The 14579-nt window shown below is 35.2% G+C and overlaps 1 protein-coding gene across 1 annotated transcript; it reads right to left on the minus strand.

Annotated features, from left to right (window-relative positions):
• Positions 1-5481: 5481 nt before the first annotated feature.
• Positions 5482-13929, minus strand: RBP2 (retinol binding protein 2, cellular). Its single transcript, XM_010005078.1, has 4 exons — positions 13830-13929; positions 9155-9333; positions 6929-7030; positions 5482-5535 (listed from the first exon to the last, which is right to left on the minus strand). The coding sequence occupies exons 1-4, from the start codon at positions 13900-13902 to the stop codon at positions 5482-5484; spliced, it is 408 nt and encodes a 135-aa protein (XP_010003380.1). The 5' UTR covers positions 13903-13929.
• Positions 13930-14579: the final 650 nt, after the last annotated feature.

Raw genomic sequence — 14579 nt, forward strand, 5'->3', positions numbered from 1 at the left:
GTTTCAAACATCTAGGTGGAAAGGAAAACACTTTGCTTAAAAACCTGGTTCCTAAACATCAAAGAAGTTTATTGCATTCTTTTGTTGTTGAACCTTTGAAGCAGATATCTATAACAGAGAATAGTAATACACATTTTTCTGACACTTATACTCTGAATGTGGTAAATTTTGCAGCTTCAGAGTCCATGGTCTATGATAACAGTAGCTGTGTATGACTTGACTCAGGATCTGATCTGACTGAATGGAATAAATTACTCCACAGAAGTGCTTGGACTTAAGTAAAGCTACTTGCAAAACCAGCTCCAATCTACAATTAGAGGCCCTTATAATTATTTCAAAAGTTGACATTTAATTAAAAAAGGGTAAAGAAGAGATAAAATTATAGATTTTGAGAATAAACTGTTGTCTCACTTCTCACACAAATGGAATTTAAAAAGACTTTTTTTCACTTTTGGTGCAAAGGCTCAAGAGCCTTTCTCTGATCAAGGTAGAACGTATGACATTGGAGTAAGGTATTTTTCCCCCAGTGAATCCATGGATTGAGAAGACATATTGGAATATTGGGTTGGGTTTTAGGACTACTGCATTGGATAGCATGTTGGAAGAGCATTGCTTTAGTTTGGCCACCAGAAAATTTAAGCAATTTTTGGCTTTAGATCACCTCCAGGAAAACCTATACATATTCTTCAGTTATTAAAGTTCTTTTTTCCTACACACATATAGGAAAAAATGAGCAAACTTCAAAAAAAACTCAACAAAACACAACACAACAAAGTGATCAGAGAGATATCCACAAAAAGACAGAGAATTGAGTAAGTAGCAAAATACTAAATATAATAAGATATTCAGTAAAACAAGTACTACTGTCAGCAGCAGAAATACTGAAGCTTGATTTCCTATCAATTTTGTCTCATGATTGAATTAAATGGCACCAAGATACAAACTCCAGCCAACAGTTTTCCATGGTTACAAACATTTATCCTGTTTTTATATTTAGTGATTTTTCTGGGACTTCATAAACATAAGTTCAACCTTCAGTCTCTCTTTTACTGAGGGTATTCCGTCTGGCCATTAATTTTAACATAAAATTGTTAAATTGTTATATATTAGAGAGTCTTTATCCTTTGTCAGATTTTGTTGGCCAGTCTACACTGGCCAGCTGGTTCAAAAGCTGTGGATATATGGTCAAACAAATATGGTGTACACCTATGACTCATTTTTATACCAAATGAGGCAACTGAACCCCTCTCCCCCTGAATGAAATATACGGGTTTGTGTAAAGGTGCATATGTATAAACTCACAAGTGAATGAAATAGAGGTGGCAGAAAAAAACAGTTTATTAAGAAATTAGGAAAATGCTTGACTTTGGGTGTATGCAATGATGAAAGGCAGCAAACGGCAATATTAAAAGCAGATCAAAGAGAAACTGTTTGCAGCTTTCATAGGTAGGTGTTCTGCTTAACTGTCATATCGTGATTTAATTCTGAGGTTATAACTAATTTTACAGGAAAAGCCTCTGTAAAGGGTTTATGAGATTTTCAGAAAGTCTTTTTATGACAGGCTGTTACCCAAAATAAAACCAACAGAATTCCAAAGTATAGCAAAATGAGAACAGGTGAAGAGAATTTCCAGTGGTTCTTACATTTTTTTTCTGGGTCTCGGTAAACATGAGCATGCTGTAGCCTTTCTTGTACTCCTGGTGCTCAGCCATTCTTTTTTTCATACAAACAATAAGAATATACCTTTGAGATCTTCCTGACAGTCTTCTTGTCAACTGTCACTACAGGTATAATGAAAGACTTGGCTTGATTTGCTGATGGAAGAAAGTGGATACTATGGTTGGACCATAGAAACTCCACAGGCTCATCTGCCAGCCTCTTCCAGTCCTTCATTATCTTTTGAGTGCAGAGCTATTGCCTGATATCAGCTGAAATTTCCATGCAACAGTTTAAATCTCCTATTTTTTGCCTTGTCTTTCTTTTCCTGTCTTTGGGTATGGATAACAGTGTGCCCTCATTCCTTTACCAGCAGCCTTTCATGTTTGTGTTCTTATGCCAAGCAGAGTTTGTTTGCTATCTCATAAGGCAAAGCTCCTAATCTTTCCATTAATTCCTCCACCTCTAAGAACTCTGGAATATGTACTTTCATCTATTGCATTCCCATTTCTGTTTAATGATGACTGAAGCACTGCAGTGTGAGATATAACTAAAGCCAGTGTGGTATTTAGAGAATAACTGGCAACATTTTTGCAGCTATTGAAAATCTTGTCTGGTAAGTTTTATTTTAAATCTGATTTTCACAAAATGATTTCTTCTAATCTTTACCATCTGCCTGACAAGTGTAATCAGCAAGCTGAAGTTAAAATATATGCAACCTCTGCCCTTCAAATCAATCACAAAATAAACCTCAAAATAATGTGTTCTAGTGGGGAAAAAAACCTTCTGAAAAAAATCTTTCTATTAATTGTTCCCCACTAAGGTAAAATATGTTGCCCTTGCTTAAAAAGAATACAAATAAATGTAACAACATTATTATTTTTTCTTTCTTGAAATTTTATTCGTCTTCATCAGATCTTGAAGTTAATGCTTATTTAGAAACCTCAGTCTTTTTTGGCAGATGGTAGTGGAACAGACATCTTTCACAAGCAGCGTATCAGCAGAGCACGTAGGATATTCATGGCAAATTTGAAAGCCATTTTGTGCACATAGTACCTAGGTGACCCTTCAGAGCTTAAAAGAAAGATAACATCTTAGGAACTAGCCACAGAACATTATTGGTAGGAGCATTTACACCAATATTCTACAGCATTTGCCTGCAGTGTTGCTTTCTTCTTTTAACAGTTGATAAGGAAACACTAGTTGACTTTTAGGAAGAAAAATTGGCTCAATGCAGACGGCTTTTGGAAATCCCACCATAAACATTTCTTCCACACACACCTTTATCATTGTCATTTGAAAGTCCAGTGACAGGTAATGCTACTGACTCTTTGTCCAGTACTGTACTCACTAGGAAGCTCTTTTGTCGTAATACAGGCTTCTCTGTTCTCTGGATGAGAAGTTGCTGGTAAATTCCCTTCCTGTTAGCTGTATTTGAGTAATATTACGTAAGAGGAAAAGAATCAATGCAAATGATAATCCTCCAAAACAGCTGACACAGCACTGCATGCCAGGGGGTTGGAAAAATATGAATGAACATGCTCTGATTTACCAGCAAGGTCTGTTCCTCCAGTGCAATCATTTAATCTGCTGACAAGGAAATAAGGGACTTTGTGCAGCATAGAGACCAACTGAACATCACAAATATGATACAAGCATGTATACCTTTGGAAGTAATTCTAGTGCAACACAATGAATATCTCCTCTGTCTCCAGTGCTGTGCATACAGTTGTAAAGGATGCTGCAATTTCTTGCATATAAATATGTGGAGGATGTAAATGTTGTTATGGAGGGTAAAAAACTTTGCACATTTCCTCACTCCCTAAAGTATGGAATTTTCATTTCCAAAATTGGCAAAAAAATAGGGTCAGATCCTACTTCATTTACTTCCCAACAATATTCATTAGATGAAACTAGCAAATATAAGAAGAAATCAATTGAAGAATGCTTGATTTCCACCTTCAAACTCATCCTTTGTGAATGAATCATAGTTCTTCATAATGTATGAAAGATTTTCCTTGTTTTTATGATTTGGTGTGAAGTTATGAAACCCTGCATCGTGCAGGCTTACTCCTGGCAAGAAGCCAGTATGAGAAATGTCACTAATAAAAACATGCACATTTTGTTTCCTAGTGATTATTTTGCTCTGATAACATTTTGAAAGCTTAATGAACTGTGGTACTTCTTAGCCTAGCAACTAGCAGAGACTTAGAAATAGGAATTAAATATGTTTCTGCTGGACAGCCTAGGTCAGGGCTGAATAAGAAACAATAAGGATTTTACCAACCCAAAATGTAGTTTCTTCTATGTGACCTAACAGTAGAGCATTGCTCAGTTAAAGGAAGTAGTAAGTTTGATACCAGGTCAACTTTTATCAGGAGAAGCAAAGTCAAATTCATACAGGTATCCCTACACACGGGCTTATATGCCCGTGGCCATATCAGCATTAGTGACATATTAATTAGACTTGGATTTTTGCAGATGTAATCTTTTTTTTCAGCCGTGACCCTGTCTCAACCCTGTCCTATCCTGAGATATTGACAGTAAGTAGGCTAAGCAGCAGCTGGAGATGGGGAGAAAGCATTTGTTCCTCCCTTTCTGCAAAGTTTTTTTTTCCATATCTTTGCTCTGACTCCCTACCACTGATCTGTTAAGTGAATTTCCTCTCCTCACATACTACACAGAAAATGGAGACCTCTGCACAAGAGGGAATTGAAGTGGTGACGAAGTTTATGTGAAAATTTATGTATCTGCAAAGCAAGGTTGTGTGAAATAGAATATATTTCATTAGAATAATTCATATACTTGGGAAAAAACAGATGAAGCATACGAGTCCTTCTTCAGTTCTCTGGAATGTGTTCACACGTTTTGTTGAACAAAGCACTACTGAAGTAGTGCTTACCATCCATGGATAACTTAAACTTGCCTTTAGCAAAGAACATGAATTCTTTTGAAAAACCCTAAATAAAACCAGGAAGAGTTGTATGGAAATTATTTTTCTCTTTAAAGTCTCTGAAAGGTAGGTACAAGGTGAAGATTAGAGCATGCTGAGTACTCTTTATGCACAGGGTACATGCAGTCAGTGTATACTCTGCAGTTTTCCTCTTCCAGCCATAAAATGTGCCTTAGTTTTCACATCATGGAGCAACTCTTGAATGTAGAGTTTGCATCAAGCAGCAGACCTTTCCCCTGTGATTGTCAGTAGGATGCCAGTTCTAATTGGAGGCTATCAGCATTTTCAGTGATCCACATTAGAACCATATTAAGGAGCTACAGCATTTCACATTGGCCATGAGACATTTATCAGGTGATAACTGCTAGCAGCTATAGACCTGGGCCAAATTCAAAGGAATAACCTGGATGTGAGAGGGAATGTATCATGTTCAGTGAGCCATTCTGTTGCCTGAAACTGTGGACTTAGTGACCCAGGACTAAATTAAATAGAAACAGGTCAATGAATGTCCAATTTTACTCAGTCATCCAAAAGTATTATGATATTGCAGCACTGTGGAGAGGTATACTGTGCCTGAGATAATTGTGACTGTCATTTCTCAGCCTTCTTGTCTAAAGGAGATTCAACTGGAAAGGATTACAAAGCTTTATTTGAAAGACAACAACTTTTATTTAACTCCAGACTGAAAGGAAAAGGAATTTATGTTTGTAACTCTTTGATATTACTTCTATAGAAGGCATTTTTTTTCTATAAACAGGCACCAAATACATTCACAGTGTTGAAGAACTGCAGATCTGGCTTGGTTCTTCTTTTTAGGCAAAACATAACAGCATAATAGTGTGATGAAGATCTGGGTGGCTTTCTGATCAATCTTACTTTTTCCTTCTAAATATCTGATGGCACACCTGGTCTTCACATGTCAGTTCCTACAGTATTAAAACAAATAGTAAGTATATAGTGGTACAAGTTGTATTTAGCATACACAGCAGATCCCACCAGAAATTACTACCACTGAGCCACTGCATTAAAAATATATGCTTATAAAAAGAGAACAGAAAGAACAGTGTACTACTATGTGTAACCAATCAGCACACATGCTGCAGTAATGAGATTTTGAAGCTTGACTTGAGCTCTAACAAAAATAAACCTGAAAAATACATAAAAATTGCTCTTTAATGCAAGGCTTTTCCAAGCTGTGTTATTAAGAATAGTATGCTGTAATCGTTTATAATTCACATATTACCTCATAATTCTGGAATAGCAGTGAAACAAGGAAGTAGATAAAAAAGGAGGTTGCTGCAAGAAGTTTAAAACATTTTCTTTAGAAATGCTCCAGCCATTTTTCAGGGTGCCAGAAAGTAGGACATTTGTTGGGTCAATTTTTGAATATGTGTTAAAGTAGAGTAAATAAAAATGTATTGGGCAGCTGGCTTTTAGTTAGGTAGCAGAAAGTGTTCCTTACTCATTGCTTTGACTTTTCAAGCATAGAAAGTTGAGGCACTGTGGTTGGTGGTACCAATTATCAGTAGGGTAAACTTGTGAACGAGGAGATATCTGGATGCAAATCATGAGACAGAACAATGAGCTCTCCTCCATAATCCTTCTGAATCCATCTATTACACCATCCAACATTATCATGCCCATTTCTTGACTGCTCTCCCAAGAAATTCTGGAATAATTATAATGTATTTATTGTTTTTGAAATCTTTTTGGACTTCTCTGACTTCTTCTTTCCTGCACAGGCTCCTTTGGCCTCTCATGGACTCAACAAATTTATCTTTAGGCTCTATCTTACTAACACAGATTAATTAATGTTTTGACTTTTTTGTACTAATAGCACAAAATAATTGCAGTGTAGGTTGTTTGCAGGAGCCACTTGAATATGCAGAAGTTTCTGATCTGTATAACAGCATAGTATGCTACAATTTCATAGTGCTTCTTTCAGAAAAAATAATAATATTTTTCTTGCAATCTGTCCCATGCTGGTGTTGGGGTTTTTTGTTTTTTTTATTCATTTTGTTTTCTAGTTATTATTTAAGAATGAGATGATGTTAGAGGAGCAATGGAACAAGAAGAGTTAATAGCTGGAGGGCAGTGGATTGGAACAAAAAACCACTGCTGGGTTATGACTTGGAGCAGGTGGAAAGAAACTGAGTATTCCTGAGTTGTAGCACAGGGTTCATTTCCTTAGAGTTCAGAGATTAGAGCTGTCTAAATAAAGACCATTCTAACTAGAACAAGTAACAAACTTTGAAATGGAAAAACTGTGCTTTGTTGCAGTCTCAGTTACACACTGTATATCTGTATAGCAGTCCTTACCAGATGCAATAAGTCTCCTTCAATCCAATGTTTCCAGCCCCTGTTGTTCTTTTCACCTTTCTGAACACATACCAGTTTGTCACCATCCCAGGTCACTAGTGTCTGAATGAATCAGATAATTAACTCAGATATGTTAACAAGAAATTTATGAATACATTAAAATAAACTCAATCCAATCATGAGAAGACACAAATAGAGTTTCTTACTACCATTCCACATCGTCCTCCTAAAACCACCCCAAATCAGTTGTTCAACCAAGACCCAAATACATTCAAGATGACAACAGTGTTTTAATGTGATGCTTTTGCAGTGCTTTGATGACATTTCCATGTATTTCTTCACATACATGAATACAAAATGTTCATCCTAACTAGCGAATTGCTGAGTGAATTGACAGATACTTGCTCAATGTATGCAAACTGTATTTTTCTTTTCTTGGTGTTTAAAACCACAAATTAAAAGATTATAAGGTTTCATGAGTGAAGACCTGGGGCCTTATACCAACTAGTGCTGTGCTAATACCTTTTCTAGCTCTGGATAAAAAAGAAAGAGGAAACATATATTAATATAATTTCATACAATAAGTTTATTTATATTTAATGCATTCTCACAAAAGACCTTTAAAGAGATATGATCATAATCTGGACAACATGCTCTAGCTAACCTTGCCTGAGCAGAGAGGTTGGACTGGGCGATCTCAAGAGGTCTTTTCCATCCTCAATCATTTCATGATTTGGTGTGATTCAGACTCTAGCACTAATAGAAAGGGTATTGGATATGCTGATTCTTGTCCAGGAGCAGGATGACTGTATGTAAGGAAAACTTCTCTTTACAGACTAAATTCTCTGCTTGGATACACTAGAGTACATTCAAAGCAACTTTGTTTGTATTGTTCTAGGTTTGAACTGTTGTACTTTAGGGAGATATTTAAACATGTATCATAGGCAAATCCTCACCAGAGACCAGTTACAGTCAGTAGAAGTTCAGTTATTAAAAAGCTCCAAGAGTATTGGGAACTTAATTAATTTTCTCGTTCAGTACTGGATGATTTATTTCTCTTATGAGAGAGCTTTCTATTAATAACGAGACAAAACTCATTCCATTTCAGTTAACTTCTTCCTTATTTACGGAATTTTTAAGCTACATGCTCTCTAAATTATCCATGCCCTCTTTACATTTAAATGTTGCCTAGCAGTTTTATTACTTTCATCTAACTTCATTGTGTTTGAGGCATTGTTTTGCTAATAAAATGACCAGAAAATTCTTTCAGAGTAGTTCAGAGAATAATGGCATGACATGCTTCCTTTTTCCTTCTCCTCTTGTTAGAAATACAAAATAAATTTTGTTTAGAAAAGAATATTAAGCAAAAATTATGAAATCAGTTAGGGTTATAAATGTACAAGCTGCGTTTCCTTCCTTCCAAATAATTGATAATGAAGAGTAGAGTCTGCAAGTGAAATGATTTTGCACAGAAAGACAATGGTTTTATTAGTTGTGAAGAGTTCTAAAGGAACATTAGTCTATGGGTTGAAGGAGTGATGTAACTGCTAAGTCCTTAGATCCTTAGCAATGCCTTTAACTGATCTAAAGAGATGAGTGAGCAAGGTATTAAAGCACAAATTCTGTCCCAGGAATATATCCCACCCAGTACTCACTGAAGAAATTAATAGGAAGACAATTTAGGGATTGAGTCTTATTATTTGGTGGCTTGCAGTGCTGCGAATGAGAAATAATTTGGAAGAAGTCATAGGAATTACACCGCACAAAGTTAGTTTGAGAGTGAAGAGTGATCCATAGTGAAAAAATAAGGTCTCCTGTTCAATTTGTGACACTCCAGTGAAGGATGATGTCAGTTCAAATGTAAATATGTCCTTTATGCTGCCAATTTCCTGTGGCAAATGCCAAAATAAAACAGGTCTTGTTGGCAGTGAGCTTTGATCTCAGACTCTCATACTTCAGGTGTATCATAGAAAAGCTTTAAAAATCTCCTATAAGAAAATTTTGTAATTAATGGTTATCCTCACGTATCTCAGTAACCATCCTGATTTGCATTTATAATAAATGCTTGTAGCAAGGAAGAAAATTGTCTCAGGATGTGAATTCTTTCTGCTTTTAAAGAATATTATGATGTCTGTAAAGTATGGGATTTTTTTCAGCTGATTTTTGGAACTGCTTACTCCTGGTGCCAGCTGTAGTGTAAACAGTTATCAGGTACCAGATTTTTACCTTTACTACTCGGTTATCCAGTCCTTTGGTATGTTCTTCAAACTCCACTCCTACAGTGAAATCCAGATCATAGTTTCTGAAAGTGCTGAGTGTTTTTGTTTTAAAGTTATCTCCATTTTGAGTAATCTCCTTTGTTTGTTTCAAGTGTTTTGCAATCTTGCGAGTTGCAAAATCAATACCTGCCAAAAACCAGAAAAGAGAGTATCACAGTGAAAATTCAAATATTTGTTACAAAAAAACCCCCTAAGTCCCATAGCACTTACATTTACAGAAAATGAAAAAAAGCCCACATTTTATGTGGAACATATTTCCACAATTTATGCTTTTACCTACAAAGTTTTGCAGATAAAAAGATAATTTCAAACAAAAATAGTCTTGTGTTTACAATTAGACTTTCAATTTGAGGATTTTCTACTGGTTATAAATGTGGATTCATAGGATATATGTGGGAATGTTCTCAGCAGAACTACAACAGACAACCAGTAGTTGATGGTGGCATGTTAAACCACCTGAACCTCCATTTGTTTTGGGCAAATGTGAAAAAAACCAAGGGATGTTAAGACTGATACGGCCTTTCTAGCCTACACATCAGGCTGTGGGATGCCAGGAGTGCTATTATCACCATTTTCTTTCCAAGCATGCAGTGTAAATTGTGCAGCTCTTGGGCTAGGGGGGTGTTGTTGTTTGTCCTGCAGGGTTACAAATGTTGGCCAGCCCCTAAAGAAGGATCTCAGAATAATATTTCTTTTCAGAAAATAAGCATGTTAGAATTAATAGGTAATCAAGGGGATTTTGGCATGTTACTTTTTGATGAACTCACAGTCTGTGGGAGTATACAAGAGGTTAATTAATTCCTTTAAAAAGAATGAAAAGTATGCTAATGAATAAAAAAGAAACAATCAAATAAAAGCCTAACTTATCCATTGCTGTTAGACATCAGTCACAGAAACATATTACAGCTTACATGGTAAAGGGAGACAAATCCAAAGTCAAAAGTCAAAAAAGTATAAAATGACAGCATTTGACAGTTCCTGTTTAATATTCTGCCAGCATTTTATGCAGCACTGATCTCCTTAACATCCTTATTTTCTTCATGATGAAGAATAACATTATAATGTAAACAACTGCTTGCAACCGAATGCATTGAAAGTTACCAAAAGGAGAATATATATATTACCATGATGACAGTTTGCCCCAGACAATCCACCTAATGCCAGCTGCATTACCATCTGCAATAAATATTTCTGACCAGCTGGCAGTGAATCTTATTATGGTGCTACATGCAAATGAAATAAGCTCACATGCTTCTGCAAGAGACTGAAAAATGGTCTGGGTTTGTTAGCCATCCTTTAGTGGTTTCGCATGTGAGTTAATCATTGTCAGCTCAGCAATGCCACATACTAATGGAGCCCTTTTTCTTTTGGTAGATTCATTATACTACTTGTGAATTACTAATCGAGCTGAGTAGGAGGATTGGCTTGAAAAAAATGGTGACTTTTTAACATGGGGAATGATGTTCTTGTTCAGTATTTATATTCAAGACTTCTTGGGTATATTTTATCTGGTGCGGTAGATTAAAGGTATCTCTGGGTCTGATTTATAGCCAGGTAACATAAAATTTAGTTCTCTCTGAGGAAAAAAATGTCTAGACTTTTAAATAAATGCTATTTCTGACTAATACATTACTCTTGTAGCTCCTGCAGAAAAATCAGGGGAGGTTTTATTAAAGTATCGTTTTCATAACTGCATTTTGAACAATACAAGCAATAAAAATGATATACTGTTCTATTATAGTAGATTAAAATACTTTGTAACATGTTTATGATAAAATCAAAGTTTCTGGCTTAAAGGGCAAAACTATACTTTAATTAAACTTTAGAAATGTGTATGCATTAATTAAAAGGATGGATGCATTTTAAAAAACCAAAACCTCAGTGTGCTTTGAACCTCAGCACTTTAATACTTAAAATATCAGCCACATGTAAAATTGTGAGAAGCAGAGCAGCGGGAGATCTTTTCACCCTTTCCATGTAATTTCTTTGCATTCTGAGAATCACCTGTAGCCATAGACATATTTGCATTGTTTTGGTGTTGGTTTTTTACATTTGTTTGTTTGTCTATGTGTCTTGTTTCATTTTTTCCTAATTGTCAGTTTTTAATTAGTATAACTTACAATGTGTGTACATATATATGGATGTATACACAAAAAATCAGGCTGTGCTTATGAAGGGGAGGTCCAGACAAAAGGAGCAAGTAGCTCCTTCATCCCAACTCACTGCTGGCATTCTTACTGGGAAAGTAGTTTGAAAATTTTATCAGAAAGTTCAGTGAGTACCTCTCCTTTACTGTCTGCCCAGGGTAGACAATGAATGGAAATATTTTCTAGGAAAAAAATAGATCTATATTACTTTCCTTATTCTAACACATTTTTCCTTTTGCTTTGTTTAAGGCTATTGAGTGAGTCATTTATTCTCATGAACTGTTGCTATCTTTTTTAAGTAGGCTTGCCAGTCTTGGATGCCTGTAGTCCAGACACCATTGTAGGCTGAAGACATCCATTTTTCTCCCAGTTTCCACTCAGAAATGTATGATCAGAAAGGGAGAAAAAAATCCACATGATTCAATAATAACAGTGTAATGATTTACCCACTGACTGAAATGCAATGTAGACCAGCTCATGCTAGCATTTTTAGTACAAAAAGCATTATATAACTGAAAAATGGATTACTTATTCTAAAAGGATCAGATAATAAGGATGATAATAATTAGAGCTTAGTTGAAAGCTGTTATAATTAATACTTGTATTATGACAGCTAGATGCTAAATTCTTACTGAATTTGAGTTAAAATCACAGTTTAAATTCTACAGCAGGTAAATTCAAATTCAAAGTAATGCGTGTTACTAGCAGCTGGTATCCCTTTCCCTGAATTTTTTCCTGAATTTTAAGACAAATACAAGTTAAATGATATAATTCGACTGAAATAATCAGTAGAGGAATCTCATCTGATGATACCCTGGAATGGAAGAAAAGAACAACAATGAGAAGGCCGCTACAACCAAATTAAAGTATCACTATAATTACAAATCCTTTTGGAAAGGAAATATGCACACAAAAGCATTTCCTTTGCCAATGGAAGAGGGCTATACAGTGTATTCACTGATTTTGAAGCACTGAATTGTTTTTATAATCTACATCTTTACAAGTAAATGTTTTGGAATCTGGGCAAACAAGTTATTTAGATCTGCATTAGCTTGACTCAACACTTTTTGAACAACACACAAGAAGCTTCAAGTCTTACTCGACTTCCAGTGAAAAGTGCAAAGTATTTGACCTGAAAAAGCTCATTTTCATTAGCATCTTTCTTACAGTGGAGTCAGCTGCTGTAGAAAAGCAGAGAAATAAGAGCAAATGCTGAACAGAAGATAGAAATCAATGGCCACCAGACAGAAAACAATGAGACATCTGGGAATGAGGAGTGCATAGATCCAGTTGGACCCCTGACTGCTATCAATTGTAAGCATAAAAATAAAATACAGGTTTGATTTTTGCCACATGCGAATTTATGATTCAGAGCCATCCAGTCTCCTCCAATCTAGGTTAAATTAGCCAACTCTAATTACTGCTTTTCTTGTTTAAGTTTTATAGACATCATTTGTGGAAGGAAACAACTGTCCATTTTGTCCTTGGTCTGTGATGTCACAGAGCTGGGAGGAGATTCCCAATGCTAAAGATTACAATTCTCATGCATATATAAATATCTAACTCCTGTGTTTTTTGTTGTTCTTGGAATGCAGCAATATCACTTCAGTGGTGTAAAGGTAATAACTCTACTTTCAACACTAATCCAGAGTTTACTGGAAAAAATATTGAGAAACATTAATGTCTTCTGTTATTTCTTCTTTTTTTAGCAAATTAAACATTTACATCTTTGCTAACCTAAGTAGAGGAAGGATTTCCTGCACAGTACTTGGTAATCATAATGACCTGGAACAAAAACTTCTTGTCTTTACAAGAACAAAAATGCTTGAAAAGCAATTTATATTGAAAATAATAGGTGCAGCAAAAGAAGACATTTCTCTCATAAAATTATCTCCAGTCATTACAAAAATTGAATCTGTCAGCACATGGAAAGATAATTCTACAAAGAACATAAACTTGATCTTGATATGAACTGACAAGAATATTGTTTGCATTCACTTAACAGTGTTAGTATTTTAGCATCTCTGAAGAGTATGCTTAATATCCTATACAATGGAAATGCAAACTGTAGCTATCAGGCTTGCATGATAAAGAGGCTAACAAAATAGTAAATGAAAGTTGCCTAAAGAGCAGAACATCTTTTATTGCATGTACACATCTATTGTCATCAATGATGGTCATAGTCAGATGAAATGAAGCTTAGTTAATCATATTTAAAAACCCCTGTGACTGAAATCAGAACATAAGGATATAAGGATAAATAAAGACTACTCTCTTTGGCTACAACTCTCCTCTAGCTTATATACTTGGATTATAGTAATTATAAGTACAGTTCCTTGATTTTTAATGTGATTGGTAGTAACCCCATATCACAATACACATTAAAGAAATAGTCTCATTAATTTTTAGAATAATTTTACTTATAATTGAAACATTTTCTCTTTATCTGTATAAAGTCAATATTTTTTCATTTACCTAAAGCAACCATGTAGCCTTCAAAGTTTTCATTGGTTTCCATTTCCCATGTTCCATTGTAATCAGCAGGCATGGTGGCAAGAGTTTAACACCAACTTCAGATCAAAAGGTGACACTGGAAACAGGATCTGCTATGAGAATGTCTTATAAACCTTTTAATATCTTTTTTTTATAAGGTTTATGGTTTTCTAGATAATATGGTTTAAGGGTTAGAGTGATAACCCTAGGAAACTTCGCCTTCATTAACAAAGTTCGTTTGAACAGCTGGCAGACAAGGAACACTGAAATATGTAGTAATACAGGATATGATTTTAGAGTGACCTTTGAAAGAACTACTAGCTATTATAGAATACCTTTGAAATACATTGAACACAGTAGCAAATTGTACAACCCAGTTAAAGTTTCCAAGGTGAATTCTCTTTTTCGGTTCTTTTCTATGTGTCATATTTCCTTATGAAGAACCAGTCCTACAGAGCTGACATACCCAGAACTCTCATTTCAAATTAATGGAAGTCTTGAATGAGAACAAATGCAAGGCAGGGCAGAGAAGGGAATATTTCTGTGGAAAATATTTTTGGTCTCCTTTGATTTTCGAAATACCAGTAGCTGCACTTACACCAACTGCACTTCCATAGTTTTGTTTTAACAGCATGTTTAGCAAATGTAAAATAAATAAATCATAATTAATATCAATCCTACCCTAAAAATGATTTTTTAATTACTCTGAAACATAGCAGTTTCTGCTAGAAA

The sequence above is a fragment of the Chaetura pelagica genome, unplaced genomic scaffold (assembly GCF_000747805.2).
Source record: "Chaetura pelagica isolate M959 unplaced genomic scaffold, ChaPel_1.0 scaffold219, whole genome shotgun sequence".
Taxonomy (NCBI): domain Eukaryota; kingdom Metazoa; phylum Chordata; class Aves; order Apodiformes; family Apodidae; genus Chaetura; species Chaetura pelagica.

Excerpts from the sequence above, each read along its gene's own strand:
- RBP2 (XM_010005078.1), bottom strand. The coding sequence starts at position 13,902 with ATGCCTGCTGATTACAATGGAACATGGGAAATGGAAACCAATGAAAAC. Across the intron at positions 7,031-9,154 it reads TGGATAACCGAGTAGTAAAG|ACACTAGTGACCTGGGATGG; the intron begins GTAAAAATCTGG and ends TGATTCATTCAG. Across the intron at positions 5,536-6,928 it reads AAGGAGACTTATTGCATCTG|GAACTGACATGTGAAGACCA; the intron begins GTAAGGACTGCT and ends TTAATACTGTAG.